At 42.8% G+C, this 17479-nt stretch overlaps 1 protein-coding gene across 4 annotated transcripts in view; it reads left to right on the top strand.

The window, feature by feature from the left end:
* Positions 1-17479, top strand: part of RXFP1 (relaxin family peptide receptor 1) — a 379356-nt gene that overhangs the window by 170363 nt on the left and 191514 nt on the right. For 2 of the 4 annotated variants that reach the window (XM_056561796.1, XM_056561781.1), the window contains exon 2: positions 7811-7958. The exons of 1 other annotated variant lie outside the window; for it this stretch is intronic. In XM_056561796.1, coding sequence (XP_056417771.1) covers positions 7910-7958 — 49 coding nt within the window. In that variant the 5' untranslated portion in view covers positions 7811-7909. The remainder of the gene's footprint in view (positions 1-7810; positions 7959-17479) is intronic. One more of the 4 variants, XM_056561789.1, reaches the window with a different exon arrangement.

Genomic DNA, 17479 nt, shown 5'->3' with positions numbered 1-17479 from the left:
TCCTCCCTCTGCCTCCTTGCTTTTTTTTAGTACTACTGCGCATGTGCCACTTTATGGGTACACCAAGATGGCCACGGCTGTGAAGCTTCTCCGCACGCCGTTTCCGGGTGTACCCAGCAGACAGCACATGTGCAGTAGTACCTCAAATACAGCAAAAAATAATAATGTTACACTGGAGCAACAGATCCGCTCGTGGTAAATATCATTTTAATCTGTGTCACCTGCAATATACAAAAGCGTAGATCCCTATCCATCGCAATGCATTTTTTTCATAATTTAAGTCAAGGTGCCTTTGTTTAATGTATGTGTTTTCACAGGGGCGGACACAGACAGCAGAGGGTACCTGTACAAAGAATGTGCCTGCCCCCCCCCAAAAAAAAGTACTATAAAATTGAACTGCAACTCACATTAATCTGCAGCATTAGATAGCAGTTACCCCACATTAGGTTTCAGTTACCCCACATTTAGTAGCAAAGATTCCACACATTAGGTAGCATAATTTCCCCACATTAGGTAGCATAGATTCTCCCCATTAGGTAGCAGTTTCCCCACATTAGGTAGCATATATTTCCCACATTAGGTAGCATAGTTTCCCCACATTAGGTAGCATAGATTACCCACATTAGGTAGCCGTTTCCCAACATTAGGTATCATAAATTCCCCGCATTAGGTAGCATAGTTTCCCCACATTAGGTAGCATAGATTCCCCACATTAGGTAGCATAGTTTGCCCACATTAGATAGCATAGATTCCCCCACATTAGGTAGCATAGTTTCCCCACATTAGGTAGCATAGATTCCCCATATTAGGTAGCATAGCCCCCCTCCCCAACACACAGACAGACACACATACATAGACACACACACACAGACATACACACAGCGACACACACAGAAACACAACCATAGACACACACATAGATACACTTACCTGGCCTGCGAAGTGCTTCTCCTCTCCGGTGGTTTCCCCACATTAGGTAGCATAGTTTCCCCACATTGGGTAGCATAGATTACCCACATTAGGTAGCAGATTCCCAACATTAGATAGCATAGATTCGCAACATTAGGTAGCATAGTTTACCCACATTAGGTAGCATAGATTCCCCACATTAGGTAGCATAGTTTCCCCACATTAGATAGCATAGATTCCCCACATTATGTAGCATAGTCTCCCCACATTAGGTAGCATAGATTCCCCATATTAGGTAGCATAGACCCCCTTCTCCACACACAGACAGAAACACATACACAGACACACACACAGACATACACACAGCAACACACACAGAAGCACAAACATGGACACACACATAGACACACTTACCTGGCCTGCGCAGTGCTACTCCTCTCCGGTGGCGGCCTGACGAGTGACGTAACTGACGACCTTCTGCGAGGGTCTGTGTAGGGACATCACTTGCGTGACGTCCCTCATCAGACCCGGGTCGTCCGGCGCAAGACTCACTGTCTAAAGGCCCGCTGCTCTATTATGTGCCGTGGATGCTTTAGAACAGTGAGCATCGGTGGCGCAGCGAAGGGCGGTGGGCCCCCTGACATGCTGGGTCCCGGTGCAGCTAAATAGGCTGCTCAGGCGATATGTCCACCCCTGAGTTTTCATCCTTTCCAAGAGTATAAATCATATACTGTACATTAAATGTAATTGTGAACCCAGCATTTTTTGCTACAGGAATGCAAGCTGACATAGAGTTCTGCTAAGATTTACATCAGGTTAAAAGAGTAAATCATAGTAAATCAGGACTTATTCAAGCAGAAAGTCCTGGAGTAGGCTGTTGAGGTCTAAAAGGAAAGACTTCACAAGGATAGTGAACAAGCAGGATTAGTCTGTTGGCTGTACTAGAACGAGGGGGGCCTGCATACTTGGGTGTGTATTCAGCTGTGGCGAGCTCTTCTGCACGCTGGTGGGGGGGAGGCTGCACACTGTATAATGCCATCTTCACCTATCTAATGGAGTAGTTTGACAGTCAGATGGGCTTACAAACCCTATATCTCCGTAACTGGGGAGGGAAGGTCGCCATACTTTAAACAGATTTGTTTTTGCCCCCCCCCCCCCTGCTATTATCTCAATTCTACATGGAGACCACAGGTCCTTTTTAACTTACCCTAAAGAAGCTACCCTTATTCCGCCTTACAAGCTATGGAAGAAGTGGACCAGCATGTTAAAATATTTAAACTTTAATTCCTACTGTACTTAAATAGGTTAAACTAGTAAATATATCAAACAAAAATAATTCATTAGTTTTGGCATGGAAACTGAAAATATGCCATATCCTGGATGTGAATTAGAATTAGTTGTTCCCTAAAGATATTCTTCACAGTACCCTTAACATTAGCAGAGCTATACATTAGATTATTATCAAATCCAAGATTGCTGAAACCTCAAAGGGTTGACCATTAGTTCTTCTGCAGTGATATACATATTCATAACTGATTCAACATAGTAAGATTAAATTATTTCTGTCACCAAAAATGTATCTTCTTATCAGGACATATTATAGCCATGTAAATCTCTATGTATTTCAGAACTGGATAATTCTATTTAGTTTCTAGAGTAAAAGGAGAATTGTCATTAAAACAAAATAATACACTCTTGAAAATATATTGTTCTGTTAACTGTAAGCATTATATTAAAAATTCTGTATTTGATATAATACATATATGTGCATATATATATATATATATATATATAGCAAACTTTTCATTACATGGGTTATATAAGATTAAAGAAGGGTCTATTTTTCTTTCCTTGAAACCGTAATACCCTTGCCCAAACACTTTTTGTGACACCTAGTAAGTGTCTTCCTGCACCACTGAAACTCAGAGTCTCACATTTCACACTTCTTTTTTTGGAAAGCTGAATATGACTCCATATTTATATTACATAATTTAAATTACATTTGTGTCCTTATTGAGTTGATCCAGAGGAAGGTTAAAAAAAAATTTGAGGCTAATGCCAACTACCCCATACAAGGTGAAAAAAATCCCTCCCAGCTCCAAATATGTCCCTATAAATCTTGTATCCGTAACCTATTGCCATTAATCTCCAGAATTGCATCCAGGCCCCTTTTGAACTATTTTATGGAATTCACCATGACCACCTCTTCTGGCAGAGAGTTCCATAGTCTCACTGCTCTTACAGTAAAGAACTCTGTCTGTGCTGGTGTACAAATCTTCTTTCCCTTAGAAGTGATTGATGCCCCTTTAGACGTAAGGGATAGCTTTTATTTAAAAAATATAAATTGCAGCATTTAATATATTTTCATCAATCGGAGGAAGCACGGTGGTCCATGCGAAACGGAGTCTGTTGCCAGTTTGTCCCCCCCACTGCACGTCCTGATCCCCCAAGTCTGTGAGTATTTGTCTATGCATTGCTGACGCAAATAAAGAAGAAAAGAATCGTGGTATGTCTGCCGGTCTGATCTTTTGTCTTCATTCTATCATATTATCTGTGTCCCAGCTTTGACCAGAGCACTACCACCCTCATTCACATTCATCCACCTATACCACATCGAGTCCATCAGTGAGAGCAGTGCCGTGCCACTCGTGCTATCTTCTATATTACTATTTCTGCTTAACTTTTAGTTTATTTTGCCCTGTGCAATATACAGAAAAATCTCTCTAGCTATCTGAAACCCATTAGCCAGTGTTTTCTGGTGGAAATTGAGTAGAAATGTTAACTATAAATGCTTTACAGATTGAAACTGTGTTCTGCTTATTGATTCATTACAATGGGCCTTATTTATTAAGAGTGTCAGGTTTTTACTAGTGTGAAATGTTGTTTCAGACTTGCAGGATTCCACAGATCGGGAACAAGTTGGGAACATTTTCTGAGCAGCTTTTTCTAGGTCGAAATTTCCAGTCATGAATTCACAGGGTTGTCTATGAATTCAATCGTAAATAGGTCTGATATGGAAACCACCCTTATCAGGCCGACCACAGGACCTGTGATGATGTTACCATCATGTGACCAGTAATATGATGGGGGCAGAGCTCAGTCGTGAAGGATAAAAGAGATGGCGGCTGAAGGAAGACTTTGGTGATGCTGTTTAGGAGGTGGGGCTAAGCTGGAGATCACATTTCCTGTACAGTCATTGCTGCTGTGTAGTTTGCGTAGAAATCTGCACCTCAGTGACACCCCAGTAGTAATGAGATTACATCAGGAAAAAGTTTGTTACAGTGTGTCACCCCAGTGGTAAGGTAATTACATGAGGAGGAGGTTTCTTACAGTGTGTCACCACAGTAGTAAGGAGATCACATGAGGAGGAGGTTTGTTACAGTGTGTCACCACAGTAGTAAGGAGATCACATGAGGAGGGGGTTTGTTACAGTGTTTCACCCCAGTAGTAAGGAGATTACATGAGGAAGAGATTTGTAACAGTGTGCCACCCCAGAAGTAAGGTAATTACATGAGGAGGTTTGTTACAGTGTGCCAACCCACTTATAGTAAGTAGTATGGTGGGACGTGGCAAAGGGCAGAGTCAAGGGACGACAAAATACAGGGATCATAAATTCTCCATCTTATCATTATGTCTCCTGTGAGGGGTATTGTATGAAACAACAATGAAGTATCTGAGCTATTGCTATGGGAAATATGGAAAGTGCTGAGCACTATTAAGGAAATTGAAAGAAAATTACATTTTCTATTAACTGTTTTAATCTTTTTGTATAAAAGTTTAGAAGTGTGGTATCCCGGTAAACGACTTGGTCCTGTCCCTTTGTCTGGAGTCCCCTCAGCCAGAGTCCCTCCATGCTAATGGGCTCTCCTGGAGGGCTAACCCCTAGTCACCTCTTAATATGGTAATATTTAATGTATATATTTATATATTTAATTAATCTAGGATACCTCTGTATAGGGCCTTAGAGGTCACGTGCCTTTAATTCATGTTGTGCTGTGGTTTAAGGACCTTTCGGTCATGTGATATGCCCAGAGTACCATGGGTCAGGACTGACAGGTTTGGCTATCCAATGAGCTTTGTTCCACCCCCTTAATATATAAGTGGTTGCTGCCACTAAATTCTCTCTCTTATTCCTGGCACTTCAAAGCAAGCACATCAATCTATATCTCATCATCAATTCAAGCTAGGCCTGAAGCCTTATCTTCAGCAGCCACTAAACCGTGAGTTATCCTGCTAAAAATCTACTAAAATCCTGTGTGACTACTGCAACTCAATCATCATAAATTCAGTAGCACAGTGGCTAACAAATCAAAGCTCATTGCACTCAGAAGTCCCAGCAAACCTGTGAGGAACCTGAACTACGGTCCTCTATACAAAGACTGATTTGTTACCTGCAGTTGCATAAAATATGCAGTAAAGTTTATTCCAGTTTTCATCAACATCTGCTGTGGACATTCCTTTATTTTCCCTATCGTTTATGGGACGGTTGGCGGTAGGACCATTACCCTAAGGAAACCTCACCCTGGTGTCACGACAACAAAGGGTTAATACCAATACCCTACACTACCACTCCTCAACAACCCATTTCATCCTTCCACCCTGGCACCACAGAAGCAAACATGATAACTTTCTAAAAAGATTTAGCAAATAAGTGCTATGCCACTCACAAATGCTATGTTATCTGGAGATTACTCATGTAATGGAAGAAAATGTCAAAGTAATCAGTGTATCATTTCATGTCTCAATACTTTCCATCATGTCAAACTATTAGTGACTGATGTTAACTCAGATAATAAATAAAACAATTCAGTTTGGATCCTAACATCCTCCTCTATTCAAATAACAGGACTATTACTATTGCACTGGGGTTCTTTTAGGCTGGGTTCACACTACGTTTTTCAACTACGGTTCCTGCATACGTTTTCTATCAAAAAACGTATGGGAAAAAAACGGATGGAACAGTATGGGAAAAAGTAAACCGTATGCATTTTTAAACAGTATACTGTTTTTAAAAGTGCATACTGTTGCGTCAGTTTTTATTTTTTTTAAAACCATACGTTTTTGAAAATTCTGTCCATTTTTAATGGGAGGGGTCTTGGGTGGGGACTTTAGGATGCAAACGCGCATGTGCAAAGAAAAAACGCATACGGTTTTGCCGTATGGAACCGTCTATATGTGCGTTTCCCATTGACGTCCATGTTAAAAAAAAGGTATGCGGTTGCAATACGGTTTTAAAACTGGAGTCAAAACCATGGTCAAACACTGTTTGGAGTACTGTTTAAAAACGTATTGCAAGCAAACCGTACGCAACCGTATGCATCAGGGTGCATACGGTTTGCAATGCTTTGCCTATGTATACGGTTTTCAATACCGTTCCATACGTTTTCACTAATGAAAACGTATGCGGGAACCGTAGTTGAAAAACGTAGTGTGAACCCAGCCTAGACTCTGTTCAATTCTAGAATCTTAAAATAAATGAAAATAAATGCATTTTTAAATGTCAGTTTTTTTTAGATGATGTTGCAAGCTTTATTTTTTTTTAGATCATTTTAGTAGCCTTTTTGATGGCTATTTTTATTTATTGTCTTTTTGTCGAGAACTTTTTTTGTACAGTTTTTACTGGTGTTTTCCAGTACAGAAACTATTAAACCAAAAAAATGCTTGTCACATACCAAAAGGCTTTGTACATGGTGCCTTTTATAATTCCTCTACTCTGCACATCACACAACCTTCTCCCGTGTTTCCCCCATACACTAGAACTTGCTACCTTGACCCATACAGCCCTCATTTTCCATCAAGACCTTAAAAAGCGATCTAAAGAACCATCTCTTCAAGAAAGCCTATGACATACCATAACCCTGCTGCCACTGTTTTGGGAATGGCTACTTCCCTAACATCTCCCTCACTTACTTCCCCTACCCTTAGATTTTAAGCCCTTGCTGCAGCTAGTGTTGAGCGGCATAGGCCATATTCGAATTCACGATATTTCGTGAATATATGGACGAATATTCGTCATATATTCGCTAAATTCGCATATTTATAATATTCACGTTTTTTCCGCACATGCGTAAATTCGCATATGTGTAAATTCGCATATGCGAAAATTTGCATATGTGAAAATGTATGCACTTTACAGCAAGTATTCCAGTGTAACTTGATAGAAGCAGCAGAAGGGAGGGATCAATATTCGCGAATATTCGCATATGCGAATATTCGCCCGGCGATCTCACACAGTTGTATTAGAGCCTTCTTTTGACCACACAAGCTGGAAGCAGAGAGGGATGATCACTGTGATGTGTACTGTGAAAAAAAAAATAATATTCGTAATTTCGAATATATAGTGCTATATTTGCGAATATTCCCGAATTCGCGAATATGCGATATTCGCAAATAAAATTTGAATTTGGAATATTCGCGAGCAACACTAGCAGCAGGGCCCTCTCTCCCTATGTATCAGTCTGTCATTTACTCTGTATCACATTCACTGTACCTGCGTTTGTGTTATATACTTAAAGGGGTACTCCGCTGCCACAGCGTTCTGAACATTTTGTTCCAAACGATTGGAGCGAGTGGCGGGGGGTCGTGACGTCATGACCACGCCCCCTTGTGGCCTCACACCACGCCTTCTCAATGCAAGTCTATGGGAGTGGGTGTGATGGCTGCCATGGGGCGTGGCATGAAGTCACAAGGGGCGTGGTCATGACATCATGCCACCCACACCCAGCATTCTAAACAATAATATTTGGTGCATTGAGATATCCCAACACAAAACATTGCTTGGTAGGATCTACTTGTTCAAGATGATCGTGGCTACATCTGTATTTAGTTTATATTCTAATTCTCCTTTTGTTAATACACAAACCTAAGTTCTTTTTATTATTGTTTTTTTTTTTTTACTTAGTTGCCTATTCGGAAAGTGAGCAGTCAGAAAACACGTGTCCTCTTGGATTCTTCCCTTGCGGTAATATCACAAAGTGCCTTCCTCAGTTTATGCACTGCAATGGAGTGGATGAGTGTGGAAATCAAGCAGATGAAGAGAACTGTGGTAGGTCAGAGATGGGTTTCTATTTATTCATCTCCTTCTCTTATGTTATATTGTTAGCAGCATGTTAAAGCTAAGGTTTCTTATTATATGGCTACTATTATAATGAACAGGGATCCTGGGGTCACATCATCCTATGTAGGTTTTTACAGAATATGCTGCATGTGCACAACAGGAGGTCCATGCTGAAATATCTTTATGTAAAGGATAAGAACAATGTATATAAATCTGACTTCATGATCCTAAGTACCAATCCTGACAGGGCAAAGCATAACACAGAGATTTAAGAAATCCCAAAGACAGAAGTCATGCAGCTTCTTTATATATATATATATATATATATATATATATATATATATATATATGTATACAGTGGTCCCTCAACATACGATGGTAATCCGTTCCAAATGAACCATTGTTCATGACACCATCGCATGTTGAGGGATCCGTGCAATGTAAAGTATAGGACAGTGGTCTACAACCTGCGGACCTCCAGATGTTGCAAAACTACAACACCCAGCATGCCCGGACAGCCGTTGGCTGTCCGGGCATGCTGGGTGTTGTAGTTTTGCAACATCTGGAGGTCCGCAGGTTGTAGACAGACCACTGTTAGAGGAAGTTGTACTCACCTGTCCCCGCCGCTCCGGACGGTCACCGCTCGTCACCGCTGCCCGGGATGTCGCTGTCCATCGCTGTCGCCGCGTCCCCGGTGTGTCCCCGACGCTCTGGTAAGGCCTATGCTTCCCCGGCATCCGCGCTCTCCGTCGCCGTCATCACGTCGGTACGCACGCCGCTCCTATTGGATGGCGGGACGGCGTGCGCAGCGACGTGATGACGTCGATGGAGAGCGCCGACGATGCAGGGGATCCCGAAGAGGATGCGCCGGAGCCCGGAGGACAGGTAAGTGACCATCACCGGAGCTCATGGGGCATCGTAAACAGCTATCCGGTGGCAGCTGAAGCAGTCAACGCTGCCGGATAGCCGTTTATGCGATGGCCCCGACATACAAAAGCATTGTATGTTGATGCTGCCTTCAACGTGCGATGGCCTCTGAGAGGCCATTGTATGTTGAAATGATCGTATGTCGGGGCCATCATAGGTCGAGGGGTCACTCTATATATATATATATATATATATATATATTGCAAAGCTCCATTTACGGAGTCTCAAAAACTGATTGGGATTTAATGCCAAGACAGAAGTCTCCCCAGAAGGGAAGAGGACCCATCTGCATGCAGCTATTTTGTTTTTTTTGCCCCTCGTCAATACAGGGCAGAGTACACTGGCTTGGCTGGTGAGAGGCCTGTTGCTTGTGGAAATACACCATTTCTGGTGTGTGGAGATTCAAAGGCCATTAGTGCTCAATAGCAATTTTCCCAGAATGCCCATGAAGTGCTAATGGCCTTTGAATCTTAACACACCAGAAATGGTGCAATTTAATTGTTACAGTATCAAACACTGCAGAAAAGAACAACATTTTGCCAAACAAAGCCACTTTTCCCATCACACTCCCTCATCATTCCAATATGCCCCCATTTTGGCCCTTGTAGTATACGTAGATATTATTCAATTTTCCTGCAGTGTTCTTTATGTAAGTATTTTGGGGAAAGAAGAGGTTGTAAATGTTGCAGTCGTCACATCCTGACAACCTTTAGGAAATGTTCACACATTCAGGTTTTTTTTCGAGGACACATATAAAGGAAAAAAAGAGACGTCTCTTTTCAGATTCTGGCTTTCTAGTCAATAATTGCAATTAAATAATAAGTGTGAACTCTCACGTATATGGCATTACCAGCTTCTCCATTGTTACGCCGAGCGCTCCGGGTCCCCGTTCCTCCCCGGAGCGCTCGCCTCATCCTCGTTGCTGCAGCGCCCCGGTCAGATCCACTGACCGGGTGCGCTGCGGTACCGCCTCCAGCCGGGATGCGATTCGCGATGCGGGTGGCGCCCGCTCGCGATGCGCACCCCGGTCCCCGTACCTGACTCGCTCTCCGACGGTCCTGTCCCGGCGCGCGCGGCCCCGCTCCCTAGGGCGCGCGCGCGCCGGGTCTCTGCGATTTAAAGGGCCAGTGCACCAATGTTGGTGCCTGGCCCAATCTTCCCAATTACCAATTAGTGTGATCACCTGTGCACTTCCCTATATTACCTCACTTCCCCTGCACTCCCTGGCCGGATCTTGTTGCCTTAGTGCCTAGTGAAAGCGTTCCCTTGTCTGTTCCTAGCCCGTGTTCCTGACCTCCTGCCGTTGCCCCTGACTACGATCCTTGCTGCCTGCCCCGACCTTCTGCTACGTCCGACCTTGCTTCTGCCTACTCCCTTGTACCTCGCCTATCTTCAGCAGTCAGAGAGGTGAGCCGTTGCTAGTGGATACGACCTGGTCACTACCGCCGCAGCAAGACCATCCCGCTTTGCGGCGGGCTCTGGTGAAAACCTGTAGTGGCTTAGAACCGGTCCACTAGCGCGGTCCTCGCCAATCCCTCTCTGGCACAGAGGATCCACTACCTGCCAGCCGGCATCGTGACATCCATATTGTCTTACAGAATCTTATCCTACTTACAATATATTTAGAGTTTTTCTAAATAAATCTATTGTCATCTATAAGCAGTGTCAGAAAAGTAATAATTAGAGGAAATGTTTGTGAGGATGATCAGTACACAATGGGATCTGTTAAAGAGACTGCAGTGATATATTGTATTATTTGTATGCTGCATGTTCATGCAAAATAATTCTTTGGAATTTGAGGCGCAGGTTTCAGACAGGTTAAAACAGATTATCAGCTCTTAAACCTGCATTACTATAGAAAATATTTAAAGGAGAACTCCAGCAAAGAATTTACTTATCCCCCACCCACAGTAGTGCATGCTGCAGACAGAAAGCACTCTATTCATTACTATGGGAGTGCTGAAAAGACCCCAGTACAGCACTTGGGCATCATTGGCACTTCCATAGAAATTAATGGAGCGTGTGCTGTCTACCGGTAGATGACATGCACTTCTCACCTGGAGAGACGGGATCCCGTCCCAGAGATCACGGTGTGTCCCAGCAGTCAGACCACTAAGGATAAGGGATAAGTTAATTTTTGCAGGAGTTCTCCTTAAATGTTACATTAATTAACTCAAGGGTCATTGGCAGTGTTTTTTTTAATTAAGATTTTCCGCAGAAAGTCTTATCTGTTGAGTGTCACAACAGTTTGATCATAGTGAAGGAAGCTTTGCTAAGTATGCCTAGCTTTAATTAAAATGCACACTAGGTATTCACTTTAGCTTACCTATGCAGTTTTGTTCTGGAAAATTCTCAGTCTCCTAATGTCAGGATTGCTATATGTTAGAGCAAGGCCATTGCTAGGTCTTCAAAAGACCCAGGGCTAGGGCCCATAGCCCAGCCACACACCCCTAGCCACAACCTCTTAACCACTTAAGGATGCAGGGCAAATGGGTACGCCCCTGTTCCCGAGTCCTTAAGGACTCAGGGCGTATCTGTACGCCCTGAGTATTTCCAGACCCCGCCGCTCACCAGGCAGGGACTGGGCTGGGATGCCTGCTGAAATCATTCCACCGGCATCCCGTGATAATGCCTTGGGGGGGTCCTGAGACCAATTCTGAATGGTGATTTGCGGTGATTCAGGGCTGATTGGGTCTCTGATGATCCGATAGCCTGGAAAATAGAGATGATCCGAGCTGTCAGAGACAGCCCTGATCATCCTAAAGGATAGGAGTGAGGTGGCAGGGTTGCCTGAATAGTCCCAGCATGCCTGGATAGTCTCAGCATGCTGGAAGTTGTAGTTTTGCAACTTCTTGAAGAGCACAGTTTGGGGACTAATATACAGTGGTGCCCAAACTGTAGCCCTCCAGATGTTGCAAAACTACAACTCCAAGCATGCCCAGACTGCCCAGGCATGCTAGGAGTTGTAGTTTGACAACATCTGGCCCTTCAGATGTTGCTGAACTACAACTCCCAGCATGCCTGGGCAGTCGGAGCATGCTTGCAGTCGTAGTTTTGCTATATCTGGAGGGCTACAGTTTGGACACCACTACGCAGTGGTCTCCAAACTATTATCCTCCAGTTGTTGCATAACTAGAACTCCCAACATGCCCTTTGGCTGTCTGGGCATGCTGGGAGCTGTAGTTTTGCAACAACTGGAGGTACCCTGGTTGGGAAACATTGTCTTTTTCCTAACTCAGTGTTTTCCAACCCGATAGCCTTCAGCTGTTGCGAAACTATAACTCCCAGCATGCATTGACAGACCATGCATGCTGGGAGTTGTAGTTTTGCAACAACTGGAGGCACACAGGTTGGGAAGCACTGAGTTAAGTAACAAACTCTCAGTGTTTTGCAACCAGTGTGCCTCCAGTTGTTTCATAACTACAACCCCAGGCATGCACAGGCAGCCAAAGGGCATGCCGGAAGTTGTAGTAGTATGCCTATAGCTGTTGCATAACTATAATTCCCAGCATGCCCTTCAGCTGTCACTGCATGCTGAGAGTTTTTGCAACAGCTGAAGGCACACTGGTTGTGAAACACAGAGTTTGTTACCTAACTCAGTGTTTTGCAACCAGTGTGCCTCCAGCTGTTGCATAACTACAACCCCCAGCATGCATGGACAGCCAAAGGGCATGCTGGGAGTTGTAGTTTTGCAACAGGTGGAGGTTTTCCCCCCTCTGCTGCAGCTCAAACTCCCAGTGGGAAACTCACTGTGAACCCCCACCCATGTGAATATACCATAAAAACACTACACTACACCTATACAAAATAAAAAGGGAAACATTACATATACACATACCCCTAACATTCACCCACCCCCCCTCACTAAAAATGAAAAACGCCTGGTACGGCATGGTTTCTAAAACGGAGCCTCCAGCTGTTGCAAAACAACAACATCCAGTGTTGCCGGACAGCCATTGACTGTCCAGGCATGCTGGGACTTTTGCAACAGCTAGAGGCACCCTGTTTGGGAAACACTGTCATTGGATAACTTTGGTATCGGAGGCAAGTGTAATTCTTTCATATGGGTCGATCCCTAGGCAAATCCCTAATTTAGGCCTCAAATGCGCATGGCGCTCTCTCACTTCAGAGCCCTGTCGTATTTCAAGGCAACAGTTTAGGGTCACATATAGGGTATTTCCGTACTCAGGAGAAATTGCCTAACAAATTTTGGTGGGCTTTTTCTCCTTTTACCCCTTATGAAAAGGTAAAGTTGGGGTCTACTCCAGCATGTTATTGTAAAAAAATAAAAAATTTTACACTAACATGCTGGACCAGCATTGCTGGTGTTGCCCCGTACTTTTCATTTTCACAAGAAGTAAAAGGAAAAAAAGACCCCCAAAATCTGTAAGGCAATTTCTTCTGAGTATGGAAATACCTAATATGTGGACGTAAAATGCTCTGCGGGCACACAGCAGGGTTTAGGAGTGAGAGAGCGCACTATGTACATTTCAGGTGATTTGCACAGGGGTGGCTGATCGTTACAGCGGTTCTGACATAAACGCAAAAAAAAAAACACCCACATGTGACCCCATTTTGGAAACTGCACCCCTCACGGAACGTAAAAAGGGGTTTAGTGAGCCTTAACACTCCCACAGGTGTTTGAAGAATTTACGTTAAAGTTGGATGTGAAAATGAAAAATGTCTGTTTTTTCACAAAAATCCTGGTGTTATCCTAAATTGTTCATTTTCACAAGGGGAAATAGGAAAAAAGCCCCCCATAATTTGTAACCCCATTCGTTCTGAGTATGGAAATACCCCATATGTGGATGTAAAGTGCTCTGCTGGCGAAATACAATGCTCAGAAGAGAAGCAGCGCCATTGGGCTTTTGGAGAGAGAATGTGTCTGGAATTGAAGGCCATGTGTGTTTACAAGCCCCCATGGTGCCAGAACAGTGGACCTCCCCCCCCCCCACATGTGACCCCATTTTGGAAACTACACCCCTCATGGAATTTAATAAGGGGTACAGTGAGCACAGGTGTCTGACAGATTTTTTGAACAGTGGTCCACGAAAATTAAAAAATTTTCATTTGCACAGCCCACTATTCCAAAGTTCTGTCAAAAGCCAGTGGGGTGTAAATACTCACTGTACCCCAAAATGGGGTCACATGTGGGGGGGGGTCCACTGTTCTGGCACCATGGGGGCTTGTAAACACACATGGCCTTCAATTCCAGACACATTCTCTCTCCAAAGGCCCAATGGCGCTCTTTCTCTTCCTAGAAACATCAATAGCTCAATGCTACATTAATTTGATCTGGAACCAGTAGTATGGCCCTTTTTCCAATGTTCCTTGAGCTGTTTATCAACTTAACAATTCCAGGCCACATGTTGTTCTATTGTGAGCAGCCTGCATGGCCTAAACATGTGACCATGGCCTGCAGCATCTCTGGACTTGTCCCCAATCGAGCACATCTGGAAATGTCACTGGTTGGCAAAAGTAAAGGGAGCGGCTAGCAGTGGATCTTGATAATTTGTGTGCCCAAGTGCATTTAGTATGGCAAACAATTATTAATAACCTCACTGATAATATGCCAAGGTGTGTACATATGTGTACTCCTGCACTTGGCAATCACAATCAATACTGAACAAAAAGTAGATGTTTTAAATATTTCGTTTTGATTTTTTATTTGCATATAATTTACAAGTCTAGTAATCCAGTTATTTTCATTATTCAGTAACTTTCTTCTTAAAGGGGTACTCCGGCGCTTAGACATCTTATCCCCTATCCAAAGAATAGGGGATAAGATGCCTGATCGAGGGGGTCCCGCCACTGGGGACCCCCGTGATCTTGCACTCAGCACCCCAGGGGTACTGCGTGCAAGATCACGGGGGTCCCCAGTGGCAAGACCCCCGCAATCAGGCATCTTATCCCCTATCCTTTGGATAGGAGATAAGATGTCTAAGCGCCGGAGTACCCCTTTAACGTTGCAATTGTAATATTGACTAGTAGTTTTTTTTTTTGTTTTGTTTTGTTTTTTGTGTTGGTTCTACTTGTGGTTTTGTAAAAACACTGACCAAAATGAGGATCCAACAAAGGCTTTAAAACTGAGTAAAAAAAGTAGCTTGTGACCCTGACTCACTGTGGTTCTACCAAAAGGGAGCAATCTATCATCTTTAGTATTTACATTATTATTATTTATTTGTTTATTTTAAAACACCATTCATTCCTGGGTGCTGTACACATGACAAATGAGTTGAAATACATAAGACAGAAATAGTACAATAAACATAAATTAAATAAATGACAGGCCGGTACAGAGGTAGAGAAGAACCTGCCTACGAGGATTTACAATCTACATCTCTTTCACAATTTTTTAATGCATTATTGTGTCAAGTACATGAATCACAACTAGTATAGGCAATGAATATTAGTCTCTAATGGGTACTACATGTAGAATTACAGTACATATTACACATTATTTTGTTTTGTTTTTAACCCTTATCATTATGATTGTCTTTTCACCGCTTGCTTGTAGCAATAAAGAGGTTACATTTACATATAAGGGGTGGGGCATTCAGAAGGCATTAGGCTTTGATTAAGCTAATTGTAAAGTAAAACGTATGTTGCCTGCTTGTGTCCTGACCTGCTTTTCATAAATAGGAAATCTTACTCTACACTGGTGAGTGATACAGATTCTGTACTACTAATGGAATCTAAAAAAAAAATTCTCATTTTGTGCCTGCCTGATCACTGCATGACAACTACAAACGTGCCAAAATGATAATACAAAGGTATATCCAGGGCTCCAAATGAGAGTTTTTCAAGTGTTAAATTAGCACCTAGACAATACCCATAGTATCGGTCTTGAAAGGATCTGTCATTTGTTCTAAGAGAGAAATCTATTACTGTTTACTGATATCCAAACAGCTGCGAGAGGTGAAATGTGGTGACATTAGTAGCTTTTATGTGGCAGGTAAAATGACATGATAATGACTTCAATCCAGAATATTCCATTGCTTCTCTTATCATTCATAACCAGCTTTCCTTAGGTTTCTGTTTCAAAACAAAATATATCCGGGCCAGAAATAGACAGTCGAATTATTATTTTTTTTTTTAAATCTGTCATTTCGGAAAGGAAATATATATATCAAGTAAAAACAAATTACTGAATGCTTTTTTTTAAGTTAAAATGTAATTTTCTTATGAAGAAATGTAGTTTTTACAGACAGTGTTTCTTTCATATGGTGCAATAATAACTTGCAGTGCGTAAGACAGATAATATAAACAATATAAATAATAAACATTTTTATAATAATGTTTATATAGATATGCATTTTTTCCCCCTACTTGTAAAGCTGAGCAGCTAATTCCAGTCATTAGGAAACTGTACTGTATGTTACAGCAACCAATCAGAAAGCAGCTGCATTGTGTAACGTCTTCTGCTGTAAGGTAGGTTTCACCAATGCCAAGGATGCTGAGGTTATGTGTTTTGCTGGGCTATGGAAAGGGGTTGTACTTAAGAGGTGGAAGGTAGCAAAGATTAATATGCCAGCTGTTTGGTGGAGAATGACCAGCTGCTCAATGCAGCTTGGCATGTAAAAGCACAGGGCATTTGATAAGGCAACATAAAAAAGAGTCACCCAACCATTAAGTAGGCTGTATTTACTTATGAATGGTGTCTCTGCATGCAATGCATGTAGAAACTATTTTCCTATTCGGTTATGGTTATGCTGCTCACCACTCACGGACTGGGGGGGGGGGGGGGCTTAGGGGGTCCCAGGCCTTGAGCTGTGTAAGGGGCTCCACAGAAAATAAATGGAATGGCAGTGCACTTGCTTGACTACCATTTACATAGAGAGACAAGGCCGCCCTGTTCTCGCGATTGGTTAGGTTCCAGTGGTCAGATACTTATCACCTGATTAAGTTTCAAACTTTTGAAAATTACTTTAAATGGTCACTGTCGTTAAAACCAACTTTACATAAATTAATAGTACAAGTCTGTGATAGCCAGGAGGAGTAGGGTATATGGGAGTGTAGCTGTGCTATTACTAAGGGTGCTTGCTTAACCCTTTCTATTCGTGACGCCAGGGTGAGGGCTATTATCTGTATGCTTGTCCTACCGCCACCCTTCCCAAGAGCTATAGGGAGATAGGAAAATAATTGATTGTCCACAACCGGAGATTTGCAGAAACTTGTCGGAACTTTTACTGAAGATTTTAGGCAATAAAGAACAGGAACAGTCCATATAACAAAGTATATTAGAGCTTGACAAGTGGTTGGGACCTCGTTAGTCTATTGAGCTTAAGAAGGTAATTGTTGCGGTGATCCACTGGATTTAGGGGATTATATTTGGTCCAGTAATCACGCTAGCTTTAGCGGGGATTGAGATGTTAACTCACGGTTCGGTTTAGGCTGAGGCCGGCAGGTTTTAGGCCTAGCTTGTCTTTGAAAGTTGCGCAGACCCGTCCTGCTAGTCCGGCATCCACGAGAGCAGCAACCAAAGAGAGCGAGAATTGGCTACAGCTGCCTTATATGGGCAGGAGCAGAACTAAAGCTCACTGGTTCATACAACTGTCAATCTCCTGTACAGAGAGTAATGCGTAA

The sequence above is a fragment of the Hyla sarda genome, chromosome 1, assembly GCF_029499605.1.
Source record: "Hyla sarda isolate aHylSar1 chromosome 1, aHylSar1.hap1, whole genome shotgun sequence".
NCBI classification, from domain to species: Eukaryota; Metazoa; Chordata; class Amphibia; order Anura; family Hylidae; genus Hyla; species Hyla sarda.
This window is presented reverse-complemented; position numbering and strand designations above follow the sequence as displayed.